This window comes from Anolis carolinensis, chromosome 6 (assembly GCF_035594765.1).
Source record: "Anolis carolinensis isolate JA03-04 chromosome 6, rAnoCar3.1.pri, whole genome shotgun sequence".
In the NCBI taxonomy this organism is placed as follows: domain Eukaryota; kingdom Metazoa; phylum Chordata; class Lepidosauria; order Squamata; family Dactyloidae; genus Anolis; species Anolis carolinensis.
In genome coordinates, this window is record NC_085846.1 from 29,533,440 (window position 1) to 29,561,254 (window position 27,815).

Sequence of the window (27,815 nt, forward strand, 5' to 3'; positions counted from 1 at the left end):
TGACTCTGGAGGCCAGGGTTTGAATCCCTGCTCAGCCATTAAAACCAGCTGCGTAGCTTTGGACAAGTCACACACTCTCAACCTCAGAGGATGGCAAAGACAAACTCCCTCTGAGAAAATCTGAAAAGAAAACCCTATGATATGTTTGCCTAATGGTTATGATAAGTCAGAAGTAACTTGAAGGCACACCACAATGATAATCAAGCAAAGAGTTGAATTAAATGGCTAACAAGGTCCTCTCCAAATCCACTGGCACATGCAGTCCTTCATCAAAGTTGTTTCTAAAGTCCCTAACTCTATAGACAGCCACTACCATTCTTTTTCTGGCGTGAGATTGGAATCAGAGAGATGTAGAAAGAGAGAGATGATTAGCCTCTCCTGGAAACAATTTAAATACATTGCAGAGCCTCTAGGGCGGGCATGGGCAAACTAAGGCCTGGGGGCCGAATGCGGCCCCTTGGGCACTTACCTCAGGCCCTCCTCATTTTCCCTCTCATGCCGCATCCTTATGCAGAAAGAACAGGGGAGGAAGTCACGCAGCAGCTGAGAGCCCTCTGGAGTGCTCTCAGCCACCACATATCTCGCTCTCCTCCCAGCATAATGTCAGTGTACGTGGCCCTGTCCTTATGCAGAGAGGACAGCCCTAAGAAGGCATGCAACAGCTGAGAGCCCTCCGGAGTGCTCTTGGCTGTCACCTGTCTCGCCCTCCTCCTGGAATAATGCCGAGAGGACAGCCTGAAAATCGGTGGAGGAGGATTGTGGCAGTCACTGTATGTCTCAGGTTGTCCATACTTATGCCAAGAGGACAACCTGAGGATAACCAAGACCCTGCTCCACCCTCTTCCGGCCCCACCCTCTCACAGGCCCTCTCCTTCCCAGGCCCATCCCACCCAATGTGTGCCTGGCCACCCTTGCTCCTTCTCGGCTCATAGAAGTTTAGAGCTGGAAGTGACTACAAGGGCCATCCAGCCCAACCTTCTGTTAGGCAGTAGTATACAATCAAAGCACTCCTGACAGATTGCCATCTAGTCTCTGTTTTAAAAAGCTCCAAAGATGGAGACTCTACCACACCTTGAGGAAGCCAAGATTTTAAAAGAGGTGCCTTTCCTTTCCCTTACCTCGTGATGCTGGGGATAGGATCTAAGTCCTTTTCCATCCAAAGCAATATTAAGCCACATCCTTTTCAGAAAGTTTACCATCAAGGCATGAGTTTCCCTAAAGTCTACTGATGTGCTTAACTTCATCAATACAGCCATAGGCTAAGTTGCATCAGTTTTGATAGTCTTAAAATGCATGTTTTTCATTTCAGAGCATTACAAGAGCGCTGGTAAACTGCTCATTGTTTGTCATACAAAGTACCTTTGCCTGCCTCATCCAGCTGTTCCTGTAAATCTGTTACCTGAGTGATGAAGAATCTTATGAACCCTTGAAAGTAATATAGCAGCCTCGATACCCTTCATCCTGTTTTTGAGACTCACGTGGGAGCTGCTGCTACCATCCCCTGAACTACCCAAGACAGATGGAGGCTGCCAAGAACAGGGCTCAGAGATGCAGGCAGCCAGTTTCCAAAACACGGGATTGGACATGAGGACATAAGGTTGCCACGAGGGAGATAATCCAGCATCAACCATTCATGTGGGAGGCAGCGAAGGATGTGAATTGAAAATCCAAAGCAATTGAGCTGAAGGATGAATGAGCTTTGTAAGCAAACAGGGAATTGTGGTTCTGTAGATTTGATGTTAATCTCTCATTTAAAAGCTTCCTGTAACATGCTCCAGCCAAGCGTGATCTCTGAAAGGGTTTCCCAGGTTGAAGCTGAAAAGGGAATTCCAAATACCTAACTTTCACCACCTTCTGCTGTAATTTCTGGACATTAATTCTTTGCAGAAACGGTGATGGGAATTAAAAGTCCTGATTCTCAGCTTTCTTGTACATACTGGTCCTCTGCTAGAGCAAGGGAAAACCACCATATGCCTTGGGAACTCCAAAGTATATTTGTTTCCGAAATGGATGAATGCTAACCAACTCTCTTCAAGGCAAGACATCCTTCCTGCTAAATGTAGTAATGTGTGAACTGGGCTGTGGATTTGTCATGGTCAAATAGTCTGTAATTTCTCAAAGGCAGTCTTCTTGTCCTCCAAAGCTAGGGACTAGAAACGTGTTTGCATGAATTCTGACTTTTCTTTCATCAGTCATTCCCATCCACTTCTAAAGCTATTTTCAAATCCAAAGATTATTTTTCCTTTGAGTAACTTCACAGAACTTCCTACAGTAAAATCCACAAGCAGCAATGGCTTTTTTGGGTCAACTTCAAAGCACAAAAGACATTATGTAAGCTTTCGAAGCTTCACTGGCTTCTTCTTCATCATGCAGTTTTTAAAATCGTGCAGGAGAAAAATAGTGATGACATTACAGTCACAGTCCTACATTATGCCTGAGATATTGTCAGCTAAGAGATAAAGAGCAATAAAAGACAGGTAAAATGCTAACTCTTTTAGTAACAGGAGAGTAACTTCTCTTGAGTTCCGGGAGTTATACTTTGGAGAGGGTTGTCTTTGAGAAACAAGGGCCAATAAAAGCATAGCTGCTTGTAATTTTAGGATTTTTTTTTGTATTTTGTTACATTGCCAACACTGCTACTCTATATATATATATATATATATATATATATCAGCATTTTCTATCCCCTTTGAATAACCACAACTCTGAAGTTCAGGGTTCAGGGACCTAAATTTCAGAGATGGTAACTTTAAAGCAGCCTGAACTTTCACAACCCTTGTTTCTCAAAGATGAACCCTCTCCTTGGCTAAACATCTGTCTAGAGCAAACACCTAATATAAAAAGAGCAACGCTTCAGCACAGCCAGGGCTTGAAGGATCAAAGCACTTGATCTTTTTGAATATCAGGGACAACAACATCATCTGCCATCTCTTCAAGCTTCCCTCTGAGCTTAGTTGCAATCCTCACAGAAGCTGCAGCTGCTAATGGGGGGGGGGGGTAGCTTTCCCCACCAATAATGTATGAATGTGAACTGTTAGAGTTGCAACGCAAAACATTTTGGGACAGCTTGTGATTGAATGGGTCATTAAGACCCATTAGCTTTACAAAACTCCCACTTTTGGTGGGGATGAAAAAAAAGGCTAGAACAAGTTTGTAGATATGGATCAACACAGCTCTTTGAATTTATGGGCATTTGTGCCGCTGAGTCCCCTTGGGTGAGAAAGGTGGGGTATAAATGTTGTAAATAAATAATAAATAAATTGTGGTGTGGTGACATCATTACTGCGTTTCCAAATTTGCCACTATTACACTAGAAAAGATGCATTCTTCCTTGCTTCAAGAGTGTAGGAAATCTTACCACAATGGTAAGGAAATTGTGACTTTCCGATGTTAAATTCTAATCACACCAGACCATTTTCTATGTTTATTATATGAGGGTTGACTGAAAAGTAATGCCTCCACCTTCATTACTTGGGTTTGGATGGGAATATTTTAATAAATCAAACACACCACTAACTACCACTATTCACTTTCCCACATAATCATCAGACAATTGGATACATTTCTGCCAACGATGAACAAGTTTTCTGAAGCCATCACGGAAGAAGTCGACACTCTGTTTCCGCAACCAGCATCTCTCAGTCCCCATCTTGCACAGATCTCCCAATAGCCAAGCAAAGCAATAATATGACCCACACATTCTTGTGAAATGCCGATTATGCTTGAAATTTCTCTCTGAGTGATACAACGATTGTCCTGAATCTATCTGTCAACCTTTTGCTTGTGAAACTCAGTGATTGCTGTCACAGGACATCCAACTCTTTGTCACGCAAGTCAGATGTTGCCACCTCAACATCTTTAAACTTACTCGCCCAATGACGCACAGTGCTCACATCAACACAATCACCATAAACAGCTTTTATTCTCTGATGAATCTCCTTTGGGATAACACCTTCTGCTGTCAAGAATTCAGTGTCTGCACGTTGCTTAAGTCGCATTGACCGACCTTCTGTACAGGGTTCCATACTTCACACTTTAACAACAAAACCATTCAATGCTAAGGCTTCTTGCCAAATGGAACTGTAGAAGAGAGTCTACTGAACAAGCCAGTTCCTGTCGCATACCAGTACTGCCATCTGTTGAGGAGTTACGAAGGTGGAGGCATTACTTTTCATTCAACCCTTGTAGAAAAAAGGCTAGTTGTTGTTGTTGTTGTTGTTGTTGATGATGTGTGCCTTCAAGCCATTTTCGATCCTTAGGCAACCATATCATGGTGATTCTTGACAAGATTGGTTCCGAAGAGGTTTGCCCTTGATTTCACTGAGGTTGAGAGAGTGTGACTTGCTGAAGGTCACAGTTTCCATGGCCAAGCTGGAATTCAAACCCTGGTCTCCAGACTCATAGTCCCAATGTTCAAACCATACCAAGCCAGTTCTCAATTGAAGCTGAACTAACAAAATTCTCTTCTCTGTCCTGATTAAAACCGCTTACAATGAATTTTAGGAGCTGTCCAATGTGCTGAACCAATGCACTGCTAACTTAATTACAACCTAGACCCCTTTGCTGTCATGGTAGAGAGTAACCCCTCCAAATAACTTTTAATAAAATATATTCCTCAGTTTGAACAAACTGCCTACTGCTAACTCTTGGTGAGCAAAACTGTATTTAATCCAGACTAGTATCACTTTTGAGGACATCCTCAAAACTTCAGCAAAATTCCTCTCTTTCAGATATTTGTACCCAATGTCTTGGGTAATTGCAGGAAGGAATAAGGGGCAAACTGTAACAGAAAGCACTGGGTGGATGGTTGGGGGTGGAGAGATGGTTTATTATGAAAGCTTTCCCCGGGCTGCCCCGAAAGGAAAATGCTAAATTAGTTTTCATTGATCTTTCTGGAAGCATTTAAACCATCCTTTCCACTTGCCCCCACCCTGCTGAAATCCTCTTAAGGGAAAATCCTCAAGCCACAATATGGCATTTTAGTTGTGTTTTTAAAGAACACGATTACTACACCTCTCATCTCCACCAGTAGACCCCTTTCTCGGTGGGGCAAAGCAAGGCGTTTAAAAGAGGGGTGGAGAGGACATGTAAATGTGACAAAACTTAAATCTTGTTTTGGGGTGCAAGGTGATATAAACACAAGTTCTGCATTGAGAGTACTCATGCAACTTTCAAAAGTTCAAAAAAAAAATACAAGAAATTAGACATTCAAGGCTAGCTTTAGACTCATATGATCTGAACACTTATTGCAGCACAATCCATTATGTACCTACTCAAAAGCAGTCACCATGAAGGTCATTAAGGAGAGACAAGATTACACCTTATAGGATAAGATAGCAAAGCTACTTGCATTGGGCTTTTATGTATGTGTACCCTGATGTACATATACATCAGGGGCCCCTGGTGGCACAGTGCGTTAAAGCGCTGAGCTGCTGAACTTGTGGACCAAAAGGTCCCAGGTTCAAATCCTGGGAGTGGAATGAATGCCCGCTGCTAGTCCCAGCTCCTGCCAACCTAGCAGTTCGAAAACATACAAATGTGAGTAGATCAATAGGTACCGCTCCGGCGGGAAGATAAACTACATTGCTACATGCAATCATGCCGGCCACATGACCTGGAGATGTCTATGGACAATGCTGGCTCTTCGGCTTAGAAATGGAGATGAGCACCAACCCCCAGAGTCGGTCATGACTGGACTTAACATCAGGGAAAACCTTTACCTTTACCTACCCTGATGTCAAACTAAAGAGTCCAAGGCAGAGGGTCAGCCCTACATTAGTTAGACTGAGGTAATTACCTCAAGCAGAAAATGTTGAGAAACTACATAAACAGTAACTCCTGAGCCTCTTAACCATCATCACAGACTGATGAAAGACAATATTTATAATGCAAGATCAGTCATGATCAAAGATGCCAAGTTATCCTCAGTACTCAAGAAGAGTCCAAACTTAGGAAAGTTGATACCATTATACTAGTGGGACTGTAGAAGTTTTAGTCCAAATAAATAATGTTTGCCTGAGGCCAAGGGACTATTCCGTTGGCTTTCAGAAAAAGAGTGAAAGACGGCAATCTTTGCCTCAGGCAACAGAGCCTCTTGGGTCATCTTGGCTAAGACATACAAGTGATTCTTGTATGTCTTGTAATTCTTCTCATAACATAAACCATTGGAAATACACTCCTTGGAGCCTCAACGAAGTGGCTTTAAAATGCTAAAACTCCTCCAAATACATTACTGCTGCAAGAATTTTTACACTATGTAACAAAATTTGAAAAAAAAACTGTTCCTGGTTTGAAAGTGTTATTTTCTGTTTAATTGTGTGGTACTTACTTTGAAAGAAGTTGTTCTACTCCAGAAACTTAGTTTTTGGGGCTGCCACATACTATGTTGAATTGGTTGAGACTCGATGAGATAATCATTGAAAAATTAGAACGAAATGTGTTGCAGGATGTCCCGCAAAAACAATGTTTTTGCAGTTTAATCAACTTTTCCCATGTTTTTATGATAGGACCAATTAGAAAATGACATGTATAACCCAGGAACAAAAATCATATTACATTAGTAAAGGCTTTCCCCTGATATCAAGTCCAGTCGTGTCCGACTCTGGGGTGTGGTGCTCATCTCTATTTCTAAGATGAAGAACTGGTGTTATCCATAGAGGCCTCCAAGGTCATGTGGCCAGCATGACTGCATGGAGTGCTGTTACCTTTCCCACCAAATGTGGTCTACTCACATTTGCATGTTTTTGAACTGCTGCGTTGGCAGAAGCTGGGACTAACAGTGGGAGCTCCCCCCGCTCCCCGTATTCAAACCACCAACCTTTCGGACACAAAGTTCAGCAACTCAGTGGTTTAACCTGCTGTGCCATTGGGGGCCACCATGTTACATAGTATTACAATAAAAGCGCCAATGTGTATATGAAAGCATATCCTTATGAAGATGATCAATATGTTCACAAAAGTGGTAGGATTTGGACCCAGAATTTCTTCTTACATAGTTTCCATTCCCATGAGGTTTGCCTGAGGACAATGGTTATAATCCTGGGCTGTGTGTTACATGTATGGGACTCTTCTGCTGAACTTAAGACACTTTATACAACTTTCCTTTTCCCCAGTGTAGCCTTCCAACAGCCCTATGAGGTATGTCGGACTGAAAATGATTGACCCAAAATCACCTCATGGAGAAAGGCAAGGTTAAAAGTAAAGGTTTCCCCCTGACATTAAGTCTAGTCATGTCTGACTCTGGGGGTTGATTCTCATCTCCATTTCTAAGCCGAAGAGCCAGTGTTGCCTGTAGACACCTTCAAAGAAGCGAGCAAGCAAGCTTCTAAAACTGGGAGAATTGCATCAAAGTGAATGGGGATCATGCCCAACGGTGACCTTAGTGGGGTTAATTCAGGGTCCCAGCATAAGGAAAAGCCCTGGAATAATGAGCAGAACACAATGTGAAATGGTTGTGGAAGCACACAATTGACTCATCTAGAGACAGCTCTCTAATAAGACCATTACATCCAGAGTTTCAAATTACACCATGACAGCACAGCTGTGTAGCTCTTGCCCAGTGGGTTTGGAGCAAGACAACTCCCTGCAATCAAAGCTGCCCGCTGTGCCCAAATGCCCTTTAACGGCACTCCGAATCTTCCAGTCGGATGCCACTGTCTCGTCTTGTTTCTAGGAGCAGAGGGAGCAAAAGCACCTCCAGGTCACAGAAAAAAGCACCACTAACGAACTACGTACTGTGAAAAGTTCCTCAAAAGAAGTGATGTATACAAGTCACAGTCTGTTATTTAATATCCTCAATGACAAAACACTTCCTCCTCCTCCTCCTCATTATTGTTCCAACCGCCATGACGGATATGGTTTACAAATGCAAAAGAAGATCAGCCCTTGCCCCCAGGAATTTAAAACCTAACATTTCAGATCTAAGGGAAGCTGACAAAAATAAAAAAAGTCTAAGAGAGGCAACGAAAACTTTTAATCTCAATATTATTACATACTAGGAAGGGAGAACCTCTCTTTATACTTTCTGCTTCCACTAATTCCCTGTTTTACAAGCTCTAATGTTGAGTGGGGCGTTGAGCCACTGGGCCAGGAATTTGGGGCAAGAATGAGCAGCCTAATAATAGGTCCTATTTATTTGTTTTAAAGTGAAGCAATGTAACCTCTTTAGACCACTTAGCCTTGTGTCTAAACTAAACTAAAAGGTGCTGAATCTTTGTAGGAGGGAGGTGTGTGTGTGTGTGGAGGGCAGGGGAAAATCAACCCTTCTCTCCCATTACCTAACATGGAGGTTAACCTCCACATCCTGCTTTTGGAAGACTCCTTTTACAGCACATCTACACTGTAGAATTAATGCAGTTTGATGCCGTTTTAACTGCCATGACTCAATGCTATGGAATCCTGAGAGTTATAGTTTTGCAAGGTCTTTAGCCTTCTCTGCCAAAGAGGGCTGGTGCCTCACCAAACTACAAGCTGCAGGATTCCATAGCATTGAGGCATGGTGCTTGAAGTGAGATCACACTTCATTAATTCCACAGTGCAGACACATCCTAGGAAGCTAGTGTTAGATTACACTATGTGAAATGATTTTGGGGTTCCTGTGAGTTTTCCCGGATGTATGACCATGTTCCAGAAGCATTCTCTCCTGATGTTTCACCCACAACAATGGCAGGCATCCTCAGAGGTTGTGAGGCCTGTTGGAAACCAGGCAAGTGGGGTTTATATATCTGTGGAAAGTCCAGGGTGGGAGAAAGAACTCTTGTCTGTTTGAAGCAAATGTTAATGTTGCAATTGATCACCTTGATTAGCATTGAATAGCCTTGCTTCCTGCCTGGGGAAATCCTTTGTTGGGAGGTGATTAGCTGGGTGGGAGAAAGAACTCTTACCTGTTTGAGGCAAGTGTGAATGTTGCAATTGGCCAGCTTGATTAGCATTGACTAGCCTTGCCGCTTCAAAGCCTGGCTGGAAAAGCGGTATATAAGTGCAACAAATAAATAAATAAATAAATAAATAAATGAAACAACTACTTTCAAAGTAGGTACCGCACAACGAAAGAGGAAATAACACTTTCAAAACAGGAACAGGATTCTTTGTTCAAATTTAGTTCCATGGTATTATGCAATAAAGTTAGGAGCCCCCGATGACGCAGTGGGTAAAACCCTTGTGCCGGCAGGACTGATGGCTTGAAAGTTGGGTTGCTGACCTGAAGTCTGCTGATTCGAATCTGGGGAGGGCGCAGATGAGCTCCCTCTGTCAGCTCCAGCTTCGCGTGTGGGGACATGAGAGAAGGATGGTAAAAACATCAAAACATCTGGGCAACGTCCTTGAGGACGGCGAATTTTCTCACATCAGGAGCGACTTGAAGGAAAAAATGTAAGAGTTGTAGTTTTGCAAAGTCCTTCTCTGCCAAAGAGTGTGACTGCGTCACCAGATGACATATCATGGAAGTCCTGACAGTGAAAGTGGTGTATCAAATCATATTCTATAGCAGACTTGAGCAAACTTTGGGCCCTCCAGGTGTTTTGGACTCCGACTCCCACCATTCCTAACAGCCTCAGGCCCCTTCCTTTTCCCCCTCAGCCGCTTAAGCGGCTGAGGGGGAAAAGGAAAGGGCCTGAGGCTGTTAGGAATGGTGGGAGTCGGAGTCCAAAACACCTGGAGGGCCCAAAGTTTGCCCATGCCAAAGTTGGGTCCAAACCAGGCTCCAGGTTTCAGCACCTTGGACAGCGCCTGCCAAGTTCAGCGGATTCTTTCATCATTGCCTCCCACTGGCAGGGAAGCCAAGCAACTCTCTCAAACCGCAGGCACATCTTTCCACTTCACAGGCTTATCGTTGAGTTAGGTAACAAGTTGGGTCGTGGGACAAAGGAATTGCTGACGGGGAGGGACTTTCCCCTCCGAAAAGGGAGGACAATAGAAGCGGGGCTTGGACTCTTCCCTTGTCTCTGGATGGGGATATTGCTGCGGAAGAGACAACAAGAAGGGTCCCTTTGTCAACTCCGGAGGAAGGGAAGGAACAAGGAAAGGAGGAGGAGGCTCAGCACAAAGCGAGAGAGGATGACGCCCTTTCAACTTTTTGGTCCAGAGAAAGAGGCCACTTACGTGTCCCGTCGAACCTGTTGGCGATGTTCTCCAGGAAGGTGTTCTGCGGAGCCAGCAAGCCTTTCATCACCGGCATGGCGGCAGCAGCATGGGATCTTCCACCCCGCTCTCCCACCAACGGGAAAAATAAAAAAAGAAAGAAGGAAGGGAGACAAGAGGGTCTCAAGGCTCGCCCCGAACCGGGTCCGGCCTTATCCCGGCCGGCGATGGCCCGAGGCGAAGCCCGAGGCGAAGCGAGCCTCCTCGGCTGGCCCGCTCCCGCCCCGACGCTGCCATCGCCCGCCCCGCTAATCCCAAAGAGACACAGAGAGAGAAAGAGGAGGGAAGCGGAGAGAGAGAGAGAGAGAGAGGCTGGGAAGGAGGGGGAGAAGCCCGCCCAGAGCGGCGCGCGCGCTCCCGAGGCCTCCCCCGCGCGCCCCCGCCTTCCCACGAGACGCTGCTGCCTTCCCTTGACACGCGTCGAGCCGCCGCAGGAAGAAGGGAGAAGGAGAGACACTTTCAAAGGCTGCATCGGACCGAAAACGGGACTCTTTGGACTCTGGATGCATCTCAGTCCTAGAGACCGCATGGGACACCCAGTCCAGCTCCATTCTGCCATGCTGGGAAAGCCCCATCAAAGCCTTCCCAACAGATGGACACTCTATCCTCTTGTTTCAAAGCCTCCAAAGAAAGAGCGTCCATCAGTAACTTGGTACCCCTTTCCCTACCATTGTTATTATAGTAGATCTCACTTATCCGACATAAACGGGCCAGCAGAACTTTGGATAAGTGAAAAATAATACAGTAGAGTCTCACTTATCCAACATAAATGGGCCGGCAGAATGTTGGATAAGCAAATATGTTGGATAATAAGGAGGAATTAAGGAAAAGCCTATTAAACATCAAATTAGGTTATGAGTTTACAAATTAAGCACCAAAACATCATGTTATACAACAAATTTGACAGAAAAAGTAGTTCAATATGCAGTAATGCTACGTAGTAATTACTTTATTTACGAATTTCGCAGCAAAATATCACGATGTATTGAAAACATTGACTACAAAAATGCGTTGGATAATCCAGAACGTTGGATAAGCGAGTGTTGGATAAGTGAGACTCTACTGTAATAATAATCAGCATGGAGACTCGAATCCGGGGAGCGGAGTGAGTGCCTGCTGTTAGCCCCAGCTTCTGCCAACCTAAAAGTTTGAAAACAATCAAATGTGAGTAGATCAATAGATACCGCCGGCCACATGCCCTTGGAGGTGTCTATGGACAATGCCGGCTCTTCATCTTAGAAATGGAGATGAGCACCAACCCCCAGAGTCAAACACAACTGGAGTTAATGTCAGAGGAAAACCTTTACCTACTATAGGTTTCTATGAATCGTTCGGAAGCATTCCCTCCCGACGTTTCGCCCACATCTATGGCAGGCATCCTCAGAGGTTGTGAGGTCTGTTGGAAACTAGGCAAGTGGGGTTTATATATCTGTGGAAGGTCCAGGGTGGGAGAAAGAACTCTAGTCTGCTTGAGGCAAGTGTGAAGGTGTCATCCACATATCTCCCTCTCAGCCCATTCCTAGCAAATTTCTACATGGAACACTTTGAACAACAAGCTCTGGAAACAGCACTAAAAAATTTCACTATATGGTTCAGATTTGTGGATGATGCCTTCATTATTTGGAGCCATGAAGGAGAAGAACTAAGCAAGTTCCTGGGCCACCTCAACAGCATCCACCCAAACATCCCATTCATCATGGAAAAACGAAATGAAAGGAAACTGCCATTTCTAGATGTTGTAGTCATCTGCAAACCCAATCAACAATTGGGCCACACAGTTTACAGAAAAGCTACACACATGATTAGATACCGACATAAAAACTCCAACCATCACCCAAGTAAAAAAAAGAAGCACAATTAAAGCCCTGGCAGATCATGGTGATCACTCGAAGGTGAACTAAACCACCTAAACTGAGCTCTACAGGCTAATGTATACTCCACCACAGACAGAAGAACTGCAAGGCCAAGAACAAGCCACAAGAGTAAAGACAAAGATCCACCCAGATGAAAAGTGTTCTTACCATACATCAAGGGAACCATTGACCGCATAGGAAAGTTAATGAAGAAACACAACCTACAAACTATCTACAGACCCACTAAGAAAACCCAACAAATGCTACTTTCCATGAAGGACAAGAGGAATCCTCTCACCTCTGCAGGAGTCTACCGTATACCATGCAGCTGTGGACAAGTCTACATAGGGACCACCAAACACAGCATTGTCCAAACACGAATCAAGGAAAGTGAAAGGCACTGCAGACTAACTCAACCAGAGAAGTCAGCCATAACAGAGCACCTGATGAACCAACCTGGACACGGCATATTATTTGAAAACACAGAAATGCTGGGCCACTCTAACAACCACCATGTCAGACTGCACAGAGAACCTCTGAGGATGCCTGACATCCTCTTGTTTGCTTGAGGCAAGTATGAATATTGCAATTGGCAAGCTTCATTAGCATTGAAAGTTCTTGCACCTTCAAAGCCAGGCTACTTCCTGCCTGGGGGAATACAATATAAATCCCACTTGCCTAATTTCCCACAGACCTCACAATCTCTGAGGATGCCTGCCATAGATGTGGGCAAAACATCAGGAGAGAATGCTTCTGGAACATGGCCATACAGCCCAGAAAACTCACAGCAACCCAGTGATTCTGACCATGAAAGCATTCAACAACACATTAATTATTTGGACTAAAACTTCTACAATCCTACTAGTCTAATTTAATCATGGCAGTTGTCATTTCATAGCTTTCTCTGTCAAAGTGTGCTGGTGCGTACTACAAATTACTAGATTTCAGAGAGTTGGGCCATGGCAGTTAATTTGTGCAAGGTTTGCTTTTTGGAAATTTTAAATCTCTTTCAAGCTAAGGGTGGTTGAATCCCTGCATACAGAATCTGCATATATTATAGTTGTTGTTGTTGTTGTTGTTGTTGTTGTTATTATTTCCTCTTTCTCTCAAAACAGCAAATATTAAAAACAATGCACTTTAAAACCTACAACATATAAATACTAAATATCATTGAATATAAATATCAACATAGAATTCAAGACAAAATGATGAAAACAAGTCAATTAAAATCATATTAAACAAAGAAAAACTTTTAAAACAGGTGTATTTAGGGTTGCCAGTGTCCCTTATTACAAAGGATAGAATAAAAAGCTCATTGTCCCTTATAGAGATGCCCAATGTCACCTTTTCATAAGGGATGCCCTCTTTTTGAAGCTTGAAGCTTTGAGGGTTGGAAAGCTTTCTTTGTGTAGAGATAGAATCCTGTTGGTTTGGATTGTGGGTCTTTCATTCAGTCATACGTGTGTGCATCATTGTAATTTATGGGTGTGGATGGTGTGTTGATTTTACAGAGAAAGAGATATGAAGTGGTCCAATAATTATTATTAATAATAATAATAATAATAATAATAATAATAATAATACAAAGGCATAAACCAGTACAGGTGGTCCTGGTGGTAATTGGCACACTGGATGCCATGCCAAAAGATCTCAACCGGCATTTGGAAACAATAAACATTGACAAAATTATGATCTGTCAACTGCAAAAGGCCACCTTACTAGGATCTGCACACATCATCTGAAAATGCATTACACAGTCCTAAACACTTGGGAAGTATTCGACTTGTGATTTTGTAATACGAAATCCAACATAAATATCTTGTTTGCTGTGTCATACTATGTCTTTGTGTCAATAACAACAACAACAACAACAACAGCAGCAATAATGCTCAGCTGTGGGATGGGGAAGAGTTGTTCCTGGACCAGCGTGACTGCTTTTGTTTACACTTTTAAATCATCCTGCTTCTGGCAGGCTGAATTTGCTTATAGGATGTAAAATCTCCTCCCTGGAAAAAAAATCCTCCTTCTCCATAAAAAAGACCAAAACCTTGAAATGGTGCCCAGGCTTCAAGGCAGGGGGCTGGTACTGAATAGATGGGCATTGGTTGCTATCCAACTCTCCCCTTCTTTCTCCTCCAGTCAGAGCCCTGCCCAGCGCCAGTGGCCATGGTGACAATAGACAGATCGAGGGTTCCCCCCTCCTCCCTTCTTCTGAGAAACTGCTTTCACCATTTCAGGAGGCATGTTTGGGGTTCAAGTTCAGCGCCAGGAGAGGCTCAGGTTGCTCAGATTTCATTTTCCTCCAAGTGAGTGAGTTTCATCAGATGAAAATCTCATCCTAGATACATGTTTCTGCAGTGTCAAAACTCAACTGTGCCATAAGAGATGACAGGAAAGAAGAAAAAGGGTGCCTTGGAATCACATGCAGGCTTTTTAGAGGGTGCTGCAAGCAAGGTCTTAGATTAGATTCAAGCCAATTTTCCATTTCAAGAGTGAGCATATGATTGGAGAGGAAACTTTACTTGGCTAAGAAGGTTCTCTTCCAATGCATTTTGCATTTCCAGAGCAGTGGTAAACTCTGGAAGTGAAATGAGCATGGGCAGATTCTTTCCCCTCCCCCAGGACACAAGGCAGCATCATGAACATATATGTCTATGTTCTGTCTCATCTGCCCATCATATGTCTGTCTCATCGCACTAGAGCACGAATCCACTTTAAATCTAGTTTCTGCCTCCTGCAGAATTCTGAGTTTTGTAGTTTGGTGAGACCCAGGACCTGTCTGGCTGAGCTGTTTAAAGCCCCCTCCCTAAAGTGGATTTAAAGTGGATCCAAGCTCTAGTGTGATGAGGTCCTTATATGTGTCCGAATGACACTAAGACCTGAATAAACCATCAGGAGCTATATGAGGGCAGAACTAGGGTCAATAGAGAATTGGTTTTCAAAAGGCTTTCATGGCTAGAATCACTGGGCTGCTCTGAGTTTTCCGGGCTGTATGGCCATGTTCCAGAAGCATTCTGTCCTGACATTTCACCCACATCTATGGCAGGCATTCCCAGAGGTTGTGAGATTTGTTGGAAACTAGGCAAGCAGGGTTTATATAGCTGTGGAATGTCCAAGGTGGGAGAAAGAACTCTTGTCTGTTTGAGGCAAGTGTGAATGTTGGAATTGATCACCTTGATTAGCATTGAATAGCCTTGCAGCTTCCTGCCTGGGCCAGTTAATCATCTCCCAACAAAGGATTCCCCCAGGCAGGAAGCAGCCAAGTTTTGAAGCTGCAAGGCTATTGAACGTTAATCAAGGTGATCAATTGCCTCAAACAGACAAGAGTTTTTTTCTACCGCCCTGTACATTCCACACATATATAAACCCCACTTGCCTAGTTTCCAACAGACCTCACAACCTCTGAGGATGCCTGCCATAGATGTGGGTGGAACATCAGGAGAGAATGCTTCTGGAACATGGCTATATAGCCTGGAAAACTCACAGCAACCCAATAGATGATGGGCTGTCAGTCCTATCTCTGCTACCTCCTCACATTCCCTCTTTCACCACCATACTTCCCCTAGAAATCTATGAATGGATGATTTCTCTCCTCGATGTTTCTATCAGTCCATCCACTTAAGCTTCTCCCCTTATTTTCTCTTAGTCACCTTCCCTCTTGTTGCCCCTTAATTATGCTAGAAAGCACATTAGTGCCGAAACTAGTGTTGTTTACTCCTCCTGCAACTACACCATCTACTTAGGTAAGGGTAAAGGTTTTGCCCTGACATTAAGTCTAGTCGTGTCCAACTCTGGGAGTTGGTGCTTATCTCAATTTCTAAGCCAAAGAGCCAGTGTTGTCCATAGACACCTCCAAGGTCATGTAGCCAGCATGACTGCATGGAGCAACGTTACCTTCCAGCTATTGATCTACTCACATTTGCATGCTTTTGAACTACTAGGTTGGCAGAAGCTAGGGCTAACAGCGGGAGCTCACACTCCCTGGATTCAAACCGCCGACCTTTCAGTCAGCTAGTTCAGTGGCTCAGCAGTTTAACCCGCTGCATCACCAGGGGCTCCTACACCATCTATTTACCCTCATGAAATCAGGGATTTGTAGATACAGTATCCTAAGTAGAATTGAAGGGTTTTGAGGAGGACAGGAAATCCTGCACCCGTTCTCCTTTCCAGTCAGTAACGACTAATGTATAATTTTGCAAAACTATGGATTGGGCCAGGGAAATGACTAGGAGGGAAAGGAAGTGAGGAATTCTAGGGGTGGCTGTTTAGATTCACACGGGGCTTAATTTGGACCTGTACGCAGAACAATAAAGAAGTATCCTAGAGCATGAACAGACTGATGTATCCTCTCCTCCCACGCCACCCCAACTAACCACATAAAGAGCAGTGTAAAGAACAACATAAAGAGCAGTGCAATGAGCAAGCAGACAGCATCTGAGCATCTCTTTGTGGAGATGAAGCCCAAAAACAACACACAAAAGAATCACCCACACAAAGAGATTTCTACTTTTCCAGCCAGAGCTTCCAGCTTTCTTTGCCAATGCTGCCCCCTGGTGGCCAATGAGGGGCAAGCCAAAGGAGATGCTCTTCTAAGCAAATGTTGGAGTGGTCCACCTCGTGATACAGTAGTGATGGATGGATAGAAACATCTGTTTAATAGATAGGTTTTGGGAAACAGGCATTTGCTCCTGGTTTCTCAGGACAACAGAGGTCAATTTGGAAGCAAGGAAGGTGATTAAAAGAGTGAGAAGGAGGCACCCGGGGGACACAGCACCATCGTATCTCCTGCACCACCTGTCACTCTGAGGCCATCGAGGGGGACATTGTGTTGTCCTCAAATTGTGCTGACCTTAAATTATATTGACCGTGTTGTGAAGACTGAGAAAACTCTGAAGCCTGGTTTTGCTATACCATTGCTGAAGCTATTAATTTGAGTAAATTGAAAACCTAGGAATATCTCCAAAGAACCAACCTATCTCCTAACTGGTACAAGGCCCAAGCACGACCATGAGGACTATTGCACTGAACATCTGTCTATTAGACAATCTTGGATCCACTCAGATGAACTCAACCTATTCCAATCTGTCCCTGATGTACAGGTGCCATACATTCCACTACCACTATTATGTGAGGATTTGTAAAAGAGGCACCATGATGTGGTGAGTTGACTGGAAAGGGCATGTGTTGACAGCTGATTAGCTGAGTCAGTCAGGAGCCAGAATTCCAATTGGCTGCTGTCTCTAGCTTGGTGTTGAGACAAATGGTTTTAACTGCCACTTTCATCTCAGAGAGAGAGAGGAGAGCAGCTGACTGAAAATGGTCAGGGAGGAAATGGCTGCCATACTCGCTGAAGCCTGATTATTTATAAGGCAAATGAGGCATATTTAAAGGCTGTTTAAAGGGACTGTTTATTCCCTCAGTTCTCTGTGTGAATTCAGGAAGACTGCTATATATATTGTTGCCCTGTTTGATCTTTTGAACTGAAGTAAAGATAGTAGATACTGTTACTTGTTACACAAGCCTGAGCGACATTTTGTTATACTGCAGGATTTATCTTGATTCAGAAACTGTGGTAAAGCTTCTGTTTATTTATATTTACAACCTTCAACATATTACACCAAAATCCCTTCACCATCACACCAAACGGGATCACTCCCCCTTAGGTTTGACATCTTTGAACTGAGGACTACTCAATCTATTGTGTAATTATTATTGGTTGGACTATTCAGGGGTTGAGTTTCCGGAAGGGTTTTTATGAACTGTGGTGGGAAGAGGGGGTTTGAAATTGAGGGCAGGAGGAGAGGAAGATATTATTATACTAGGGAGAAGGAAAGGTGTGGGTTTGTTTTGATTTAGATCTGAACTGTGCAACATTATAATAGCACTGCCTGGCACTTGGAGAAATAAGAACAATAGGAATAGAGAGGATGTGCTATGAGGGGCAGTAGGAGGGTTCTTGGAGTAGGAGGAAGTCTATAGTGGTGCTCCTGGGCTGGAGGGGAGGTGGGAGGAGGAGATGGTGGGGTGAACACGTGAGGGTTCTCACTGCCCCCAGGCTGTCTCAGGCCACATATAGTCTGGACAAACCAAGAGACAAGTCCCCTGGGTTGAAAATGCTACTGCTTAATGACAGGTTGGTAAACAGTAAAACATCTGCTATCCAGAACTTGATCTGACCTGGCCTGTAACACAGAGACCTGGTTGGATGAGGAAGGGGTGGTGGTGGTTAATCTCTCCCAGCTCTATCTGCCAGGTTTCTCTGTGCAGCAGAAGGCAAGAGCTAGGGGGCGGGGAGGAGAAGTCACAGTAGTCTATTGGGATACCATCCACCTGACCAGGTGTCCCATCCCACTGTCAGCCACATTTGAGTGTGTCTACCAAGGGTGGGTAATAGGGACAGAACAGGGATTCTGTTGGTGTACAGCCCATCCCGTTGCTCAACAGTCCCCCTGCCTGAGCTAGCCAGAGTGATCTCAGGCCTGGTGTTGGAGTTCCAACAGCTAATAGTGCTGGGGGATTTCAACATCCACACTGAGACCACCCTGTCAGGAGCGGCTTAAAATTTCATGGTCACCTTGACAACTATGGGCCTGTCCCAAGTGGTTTCCTGCCCCACCCACAGCACTGGACACAACCTTGACTGGGTCTTCTGTTCGGGATGAGATGATGGCGACGGTATTGTGGAGGATTGTCTATGGTTCCTTTATCATAAACTGATCACTACCTGGTCAGGTTTAGACTTACTGGTACTGGGGCTCTAAACCTCTGCAGGGGTGGAGGATCAATTTATTTTTAAAGCACTGAATGTTCTTTTATGCTGTGAGCTGCCCTGAGTCCCCATGGGGAGTTAGGGTGGGACAGAAATAAAGTTTTATTTACCAAAATGGAGCCAACTTGGGGAAAGAGAAAACATCACTGGCGCACCCAGATACAAAGTTTGACAGTTCTGATCAAAGCTGGATCATAATGAAGCAATAACTCTTAGCATAGTTCCTAGTTCCAAAGACATACTCATCTGCAATTCCTCTCTCATTCTGTATTGTGAGGTAGGTCCAGATGTCAAGGTACAGCTATTTTATCGTCATGACCCACTAACAGGTTACACCATTACTGATTTTTTTACGCCAGAGTTTAGTGTGAGCATATATATGTGTGTGTGTGTTTTGCAATTCTTTCCCAACCTGCAGCAGCAATAGGAATTCTGGAATGAAGGAAAATATAGATACCAGTTTGGGATGCATGTTAAAAAGAGGACTAAGACCCACATTGCTGTTCATATCCTCAAAGGAAGAGTTTCAATTTGGGTGAAAAAATATGTGGTTCTCCAGATGTTGTTGGCTTATAACCTGGAGTGTAGGTGATGCTGTCTTGGATTGATAGAAAATATAGTTCAGTAATATCAGGAGGTCCACAAATTCCCTAACAATGGCATCAGGAATATTTGTGTTGTCTGAACTTTAATTTGACAACAGTGAGTAGGCAACGCTCTTCAAAAATAAGCATTGTTGCAGAGATGTTGTCTACACATTTTCCTGCAACAGTCCTTACAACAACCCTGTAGTGTGGATCAGCTTTCAGAACTGCATACAGCTAAAAGAAGATTATTGTTTGAAAAGTGATTTTAAATTTGTTGGTAATTTGTTGGTAATTCTCTGTAGGCCTGAATTTTATTATATGTCATGATATAAGCCACCCTGAGCCCCAGTATTGGGGGAAAGGCAGTGTGTAAATAAACTTCTCCATGTAAACATGAGATAAATTACAAACAGGGCTAAAATGTACATAATCTTCTATCTACACACATAATGGCAGTCCTTACTGGGGTTGATGGGGAATGCAGTCTTACCAGATGGAGGCCCTGAATTGTAGCTGTCTAGCTGCTAGGATCCAAAACAAATCTAGAATAATGGAATAGGACTTCATTTTTTTGAGTACAAATATGTGACAGAAATATATAATAGACCAGAATTCTATATCAGCTACTTAGTATATGTAACTAAGCTTCTTCTCCAGATATGTCCTCCCCAAATTGGATAGTGAAACCATTCACTCAGTTCCAGTTGCTGAAAGAACGGACCTCCTTCTCTTGCACTATGTAACAAAATTTGAAAAATTTTCTGTTCCTGGTTTGAAAGTGTTATTTCCTGTTTAATTGTTCAGTACTTACTTTGAAAGTAGTTATTCTACTCCAGAAATGTTTTTGTAACTGCCATAAACTATGTTGAATTGGTCAAGACTCGATGAGATATTCAAAGAATCATAGAATCGTAGAGTTGGAAGAGACCACATGGCCATCTAGCCCAACCCCCTGCCATGCAGGAAAAACACAATCAAAATATCCCTGACAGATGGCCATTCACCCTCTGTATTCGTTGAAAAACTATAGCAAAATGTGCTGCAGGAGGTCCTGCAAAAACAAAGTGTTTGCAATTTAATAAATTTTCCCCATGTTTTATGATAGGACCAATTAGAAAATGACATTTAAAACTCAAGAACAAAAATTGTGTTACATAGTGTTTTCGAACTGATGACTGGTAAAGTAGGCTGTGGGGGGAGTTATGATTGTGGTAATAGTGTCAAAATTGTGACTAAGTAGCAATTGTGAATATGGAATAGTTACTAAGATTTACTCATCCGTAAATGTTTCACATTCACAATCACTGCTTAGTCATGATTTTGACATTACTGCCATAATTGCAGAACTCCCTCAAGTCTACTTTGGACTTACTTTTTTATTCTGTCAGGAGCAACTTGAGAAACTGCAAGTCACTTCTGGTGTGAGAGAACTGGCCGTCTGCAAGGACATTGCCCAGGGGATGTTTTACAATCCTGTGGGAGGCTTCTCTCATGTCCCCGCTGGCATGTTGCTGGCAGTCGGAGCATGGCGGAATGGCATTTCCATCGAGCTGGGGACAGTCGGGCCAGGAGATTATATTTAATTACATATACCAAACACTGTATCTGATATAAAATTCTGGCCACTATCCGTAACAAAATAGATCTTCCCTGCACAGAATAAATTTATTTTGGAGTAGCAGGCGACTGAACGACAGGAGGAAAATAGCTGTGACATTTGATCCATGTGGAGAGACAGGAAAGAAATAAATATTATTGCTGTTCTTGTGTTCTTTTCTTTGTGTCAATATTCAAGAACCCAAATGCTGAAACAGAACTTGACAAAGTTGTTTGTTGGCCTACAGCTCTCAGAATCCCCACCATCATGCTGCTGGTGGTAACGGGCTCTGGGAACTGCAGTCCACAAAAGTAATTTTGTTGGACTCATTAGGACTTGGTTTGTTCCAGGCAGAGAAAATTCTCTGTGCCAACCTGTCACACAGAAACCAAACAGAGGAACGATGAAATATGAGCAGCTGCCTTTATTTTGGAAAGATCGGAAGAAGCCGAGGGCAAAAGATGTTTGAAAAGCTCTGTTTACACGAGGGGAAGGGATGTACTGATGCTGCTTTTGACACAACACCTGGCACCTGGTTGGTGTTGAATAACCACTAGCAGAGGTGATGAGAGAAACTCTGAAAAGCTTTTCTCTAATTTGGATGCATCTTAGTAAAGGGTCTCGAAAGTGCCAGTCTTTGGGCTGGGCTGAAAGTTCTTCTCTGGGGGTGCCAAGCACCCTGGAGCAGACTCTGCATCATATGGCACCACTGATTCCAACCGGGTGCCACTGGGCGCATCCTCCATGGGCTCTGCTGCTGGCTGACCTGCCCTCTTCCCCATAGTGAGGATCCCGGCTGCCTGGTTATCTGAGCTGTGGAAGAGGCGGTAAAGGCGGCTCTGGAAGGTCTTTGTAGCTGTGGCACTGCCCCGCTTGCCGAGGGTTAGGATGCCATTGGCATGGTTGCCTGTCCCATGAAGCAGGTCAAAGATGTTGCATGGGCAGCTCTTTTGTCGGCAGCAGTCCGGCACAGCTTGTTTGCCCATTGCCAAGGAGCAAAACAACAGGAGCAGGAAGGAGGCCCGTGGGACCTGCAGAGAAAGAAAGAAATGGAAAGAAAGAGAGAAATGGGGGAGGAGAGAGGGGGAAACTTTGAGTCAGCAGTTTCCAATTCTTTGTGTGAGACTGAATAAAATGCTGTCTCATTTGGAGTAAGGCCATTAATCTATCTTTAAGCCAATATTTGTTGGCAGTGACAGGCAGTCATAGCTCTTCAGGCTTTAAGCAGGAGATATTCCTAGTGGTTTGAGTATCGGGCAATGACTCTGGAGACCAGTGTTTGAATCTCCATTCAACCATAGAAACTGTATTTCTATGGCACTTGATTTTTTTTTCTGTGTCAGGAGTGACTTGAGAAACTGCAAGTCGCTTCTGGTGTGAGAGAATTGGCTGTCTTCAAGGATGTTGCCCAGGGGATGCCCGGAGGTTTTACTATCCTGTGGGAGGCTTCTCTCATATCCCCGCATGGGAAACTGGAGCTGACAGATGGGAGCTCACCCTGCTCCCCAGATTTAAACCATCAACCTTTCGGTCAGCAGTCCTGCCGGCACAAGGGTTTAACCCATTGCGCCACCTTGAGCTCCTGGCACTTTATGTAGCAGCTTGCAACATGAAGGACACATTGCTCTGTCTTCCACTGAAGGCTCAGCCATATTATTAGAAAGAAGGTGTGAGCTGTCTTAGGCAACAGATTTGAAGATATCATTTTAATACCATACATGGGGAAAGGTGGTTATGGGATTTTCTGCTTCCTGTGTCAAAATAACTCAGTTGGCTTAGAGTATGATGCACTTTCAGCTGAATGGGTGAGGATTTGCTTCTATACCTCAAGCACCAAAAGGCTGTGAGATTGCTTTGTCTCCTACAGAGCAGATTGGCTAGGAAAGCAGTAGAAGTGCTTGTGGCTTGAAGAACTTGCTGCTTGAAGTAATTCCCTCATTCTGCCTAAAAGCAGGGCACAGCTCTCTATCTACCTCCCACCAACAAACACTGATTCCTCAAAAAAGGGCAAAAGTCTAGTCAAAGAGGAAAACGTCACAATTATGAGTCAGTTCTATCATCCCCAGTTTGGAGATATTCAGACCATAACATTAATAATAATAATAATAATAATAATAATAATAATAATAATAATAATAATAATAGTGTCACCATCCCAGGTGACAGTCAAATTGATGAAAAACAACAGGAAAAACTCAGCCACTATCAGGACCTCAAGATCGAACTGCAAAGACTCTGGCAGAAACCAGTACAGGTGGTCCTGGTGGTGATCGGCACATTAGGTACTGTGTCAAAAGATCTTAGCCGGCATTTGGAAACAATAGACATTGACAAAATTACAATCTGCCAACTGCAAAAGGCCACCCTATTGGGATCTGCGCGCATCATCCGAAAATACATCACACAGTCCTAAACGCTTGGGAAGTGTTCGACTTGTGATTTTTTGAAACGAAATCCAGCATATCTATCTTGTTTGCTGTGTCATACTATGTCGTTGTATCAATAATAATAATAATAATAATAATAATAATAATAATAATAATAAACCCATACTCACCCAGAAGCTGGCACTGGCAGTCTTCACAAAGCACAAAAACTTTTGATAAGAATCTGGACCTTTATGACCTTAACCCTGCATTGCTCTTCAGTAAAGTGAGGAAATACTCCAGAATTTGCAATAAATTGTTTCCTTGAGAGGTGGGTCAGGTTCCCTCTTTCTCCATTTGTCTATTTGTCCTTGCTTCCCTTGCTGCCAACTGAGTTTAAAAGCCTCCTTACCCAATTTCTCCACATCATGGATTATTTTATAAAACTCAGTCTGTAAACAATTACTTAACTGTAAAAAGCTGCTTTCTTGGGCTGCAAACAGGGTTTTGGTTCATGTAATGGTTTTCTACAACGTACCCCAAAGTGCAAATTAGAGCAATCGATTTGTAGGCTTAAAAGCATTTCCTGGAACTCATTTCCTATCACTGTTCAAGATAACACCAGAAAAAGTTTGCTATAAAATAGAAATCCCAATCCCTGTCCTACCATGTCCTTCTTCTGTCAGTGCTTTCATAAACTATCCAGTTGAACTGTTCTAGCAAAGTTGCTGCCCCTCTGGTTATAGTTGTTACCCTTCTCTGCACATTTTTCCTGCCATATAGTTATATTTTTTGAGTTGGGGGTAACCAGAACTTGGATATAGTATTTTATTCCTAAGTGTGATTTCACTGTAGATTTGTATATGGCAGTTTCAATTCTAGTAGTATAAGGAGCCTCAGTGGTGCAATGGGTTAAACCCTTGTGCTGGCTGAACTGCTGACCTGAAGGCTGGATTGCTGACCTGAAGGTTGCTGGTTTGAATCTGCGAGATGGGGTGAGCTCCTGTCTCTCAGCTCTAGCTTGCGGGGACATGAGAGAAGCCTCCTAGCTTACACATCTGGGCGTCCTCTGTGCAAAGTCTATGTAGACAGCCAATTCTCTCACAGCAGAAGCAACTTGCAGTATATTCTCAAGTAGCTTCTGACACAATAAAAGTACAGAATTGTACAATACCAATTTACTTCTATGATTTTCCAAGTCAGAGGTGAATTAATAGGCAGGTGGCAATAAATTATTTAGGAAACTGTCCTGAGTCCCTTCGGGGAGAAATTTTATCATCATTATTACTGGAGCCCCGGTGGCGAAGTGTGCTAAAGCACTGAGCTGCTGAACTACCAGACCGTGTCCCATGTTCAAATCCCGGGAGCGGAGTAAGCGCCTGCTGTTAGCTCCAGCTTCTGCCAACCTAGCAGTTTGAAAACATGCCAATGTGAGTAGATCAATAGGTACCGCTACGGCATCAGGATAAACCTTTACCTTTTTATTACTATTAGCTCAAAATTCTATTTGTCAGATAGAATATATCTTGTGTTTATGTTTTCTAGAAAATGTTGTTCTCTGCCATTTGTTTTTCTAAGTTTATGAAAGGATACATGTGAAAAGAGCTTGGTTTACATTTTCTCTGTGTACTGATCTAAAATAAAATAGTCATTCAAAGCATATACTTTGCATATTCAGGGATACTGTACCTTGCAATGTGCTGGCTGTCCCACCTCAGGGAGCCTAAGGTCTTTGCCTGTCCCTGTCCCTATCTTATTGTTATTATAACTTATGAGGTAAATTTATATTTCACTTTTCCCTCAAGAAGCTTGCAATGTTGTATATTGCTCTGTTTTCTTCATCCTGACAGCAACCATGTGAAGTAGGTCAAGCTGAAGAAGAGTGATTGTTCCAAGTCCAACCAGTGAGTGTTATCAGATGGTCTTGAACCTGGAGTTCCCAAATTCCAGTACAACACTCTCCTTACTACACCACAGTGAGTCTCATGAACCACATTTTAAAATTCCCATTGTCCAGTTTGGTCCGTTGCTCTATTCTGTCCCTGTAAACAAAATGGCAGCCCAGTGGGTGCAGGTGACAATATTTCTATTCTCTGCTCAGTATCTGGATCCTGTTGCCACCCAAGAGTTGCACAACTATTAGAAAACAAGAAGAGAGAGTAACTTAGGTAAAGGGAAAGGTTTTCCTCTGACATTAAGTTTAGTAGTATCCAACTCTGGGGGTTGGTGCTCATATCTGTTTCTAAGCTGACGAGCCGGTGTTGTCTGTAGACACCTCCAAAGTCAAGTGGCCAGCTTGACTGCATGGAGCACCGTTACCTTCCCACTGGAGCGGTACCTATTGACCTACTCACATTTGCATGTTTTCGAACTGCTAGGTTGGCAGAAGCTGGGGCTAACAATGGGAGCTCACTCCTCTCCCTGGATTTGAAATGCCAGTCTTTCAGTCAGCAAGTTCAGCAGCTCTGTGGCTTAATCCGTTGCACCACCGGGGGCTCTGAGAGTAACTTATGAAAGCTGATATATTTTTAGTGAGTTATGACTGCGCCATTTGTGCTATCATTTGTTGTTGCAAACTTCCAAGTCATTTCTGGCTTATGGCAGCCCTGAGGCAAACCAATCATAGGTTTTTCTCAGTAAGATTTGATCAGAAACAGTTTGCCATTGCCTTCCTCAAAGACAGGGAGCATGTGAATTGCCAGTGGGTTTCCATGGTCAAGCTGGAATTTGAAACCTGGTTTCCAAAAATCCAGCTATGCAACACTGACTCTCGCTTTTACTATGATAGCTCACTTCTTTGGTTATTGTGGATGTCAAAATTCAATAAAAAATGACGCAAATTGCTGCCACCTTTTATATAATGTAGCCTCCTTACTCAAGGCAGTCATTTCTATATTGTTGGAGGAATCAGCAGTCCATCTGTCTAGTTTCTTGTGGTGGGATGTTCTGTAGCAGATATCCGCGGGTACGTATGAGGATCCTTAGAATATCCCTACCAATGATAGCCTTGAAGCATTTCCAGCTGCAGGAAAATAGTTAATGTGTCCCTGATGATCCACCTGTTCTCCAAGAACACAGAAATGACCATGTTAGTGATGAGGTCTACATCACTTGGAATGTTTTCAGGATTAGAAGCAGGCAAGGAGCCCTCAGTGGCAGAGCGGGTTAAACCACTGAGCTGCTGAACTTGCTGACTGAAAGGTCGGAGGTTTGAATCCGGGGAGTGGGGTGAGCTCCCACTGTTAGTCCCAGCTTCTGCCAACCTAGCAGTTCGAAAACATGTAAATGTGTGAAGATCAATAGGTACCACTCTGGTGGGAAGGTAACAGTGCTCCATGCAGTCATACTGGCCACAGACAACGCCAGCTCTTCAGCTTAGAAATGGAGATGAGCACCAACCTCCAGAGCCAGACATGACTAGACTTAGTGTCAGGGGAAAACCTTTACCTTTACTTTTAAAGTAGCTATGGAGATGTCACTACACGCTAGATACCCCTGATGCAGGATTCCAGTCAAAATATTCTATTGCACCAACAGAGTGATGCAAAATTATGAGTTTCATAGCAGTCTTTTGTTTGAAGAGAGAATATGTGACACTCCAAAAGGTTTTAATCTGCATCAGCCCAAGTCTTGTAAAATACATCTTTGGCCAGCTGCTTTAACAGTATTGACAAGTTGCGCAATGAGATTGCATTGGGCGATTTAACTGCTTTATCTTCCACTTCCTTCAAGGGATTATTTTAGCTTGCATCCCTTCACTCGAAATTGTTATACCCACAACCCATCTTTGACCCAGCTAAAGAGAGGAATAGTTTTACCTTGATATTGTGACTCTCCATAGTCTTGGGTATCTTCAAAACCACAGGTGAACTTGTGTCATGACCCTCCTGGGGCGATGTCTGAGCAAATGCCAGAGCAAGCAGCCAATTTATAGTCAGATTTTCTGCAGGCATTCAGCATCTTGCTTGTTCTTGGACATGACCCCCTCCCCACTCCCCATGCTGGTGGCAAAAATAACACTCTCCCCATCATCTCCTGAGATGGGATCAGAAAAGAGATGAGGATGCTTCAGTAGCGCGTCTCTTAGAGACAGGCCAAGTCATCCACCTGCCTTTGTCACTTTCCTTCCGCTAACGAACCCGCGGCTGTCGGAAGAAGCGGGCAGCTACAAAAGCAGCCAAAGGCTAGGCTGGGATAATGAGAGGGTCTGCACTTGTTGGCATGGACCTATTAGGATAATTACCTCAAAAAGCGGACGGAGGAACTAGCGTGATGCCCTTTTCGTTGCTCGCTTAGAGCACGCGGCATCAACATACTCCTAAAGAGTCACATGGCTCTGTAAACTCTTATGAGGAGGGCTAGAACTTTAGGGTACTTTTGCAGAATGTAGCATCTCATGGAATCAGACTTTTTCCAATCTGTAAGAATTTCAGGAGGTCATTTAGTCTAGTGATCTGTTTGCTTAGGGCCTTACAATAAAAGCACAGGAGAGTTACTGTTTTGAAT

At 43.6% G+C, this 27,815-nt stretch overlaps 2 protein-coding genes across 4 annotated transcripts in view; both read right to left on the reverse strand.

The window, feature by feature from the left end:
• The window catches only part of kcnh4 (potassium voltage-gated channel subfamily H member 4), a 70,606-nt gene extending 60,174 nt beyond the window's left edge, over nucleotides 1-10,432 (reverse strand). Inside the window, exon 1 of one of the 3 annotated variants that reach the window (XM_008113416.2) lies at nucleotides 10,099-10,432. In XM_008113416.2, the coding sequence (XP_008111623.2) occupies nucleotides 10,099-10,174 (76 nt within the window). In that variant the 5' untranslated portion in view covers nucleotides 10,175-10,432. The remainder of the gene's footprint in view (nucleotides 1-10,098) is intronic. The other 2 variants (XM_008113415.2, XM_016994598.2) reach the window with 2 other exon arrangements.
• A 10,920-nt stretch (nucleotides 10,433-21,352) lies between these two features.
• Nucleotides 21,353-27,272, reverse strand: hcrt (hypocretin neuropeptide precursor). The gene is made up of 2 exons (XM_008113412.3): nucleotides 27,128-27,272; nucleotides 21,353-21,974 (listed from the first exon to the last, which is right to left on the reverse strand). Exons 1-2 carry the CDS (start codon nucleotides 27,260-27,262, stop codon nucleotides 21,552-21,554), a joined length of 558 nt encoding a protein of 185 aa, XP_008111619.2. The 5' UTR covers nucleotides 27,263-27,272; the 3' UTR covers nucleotides 21,353-21,551.
• Nucleotides 27,273-27,815: the final 543 nt, after the last annotated feature.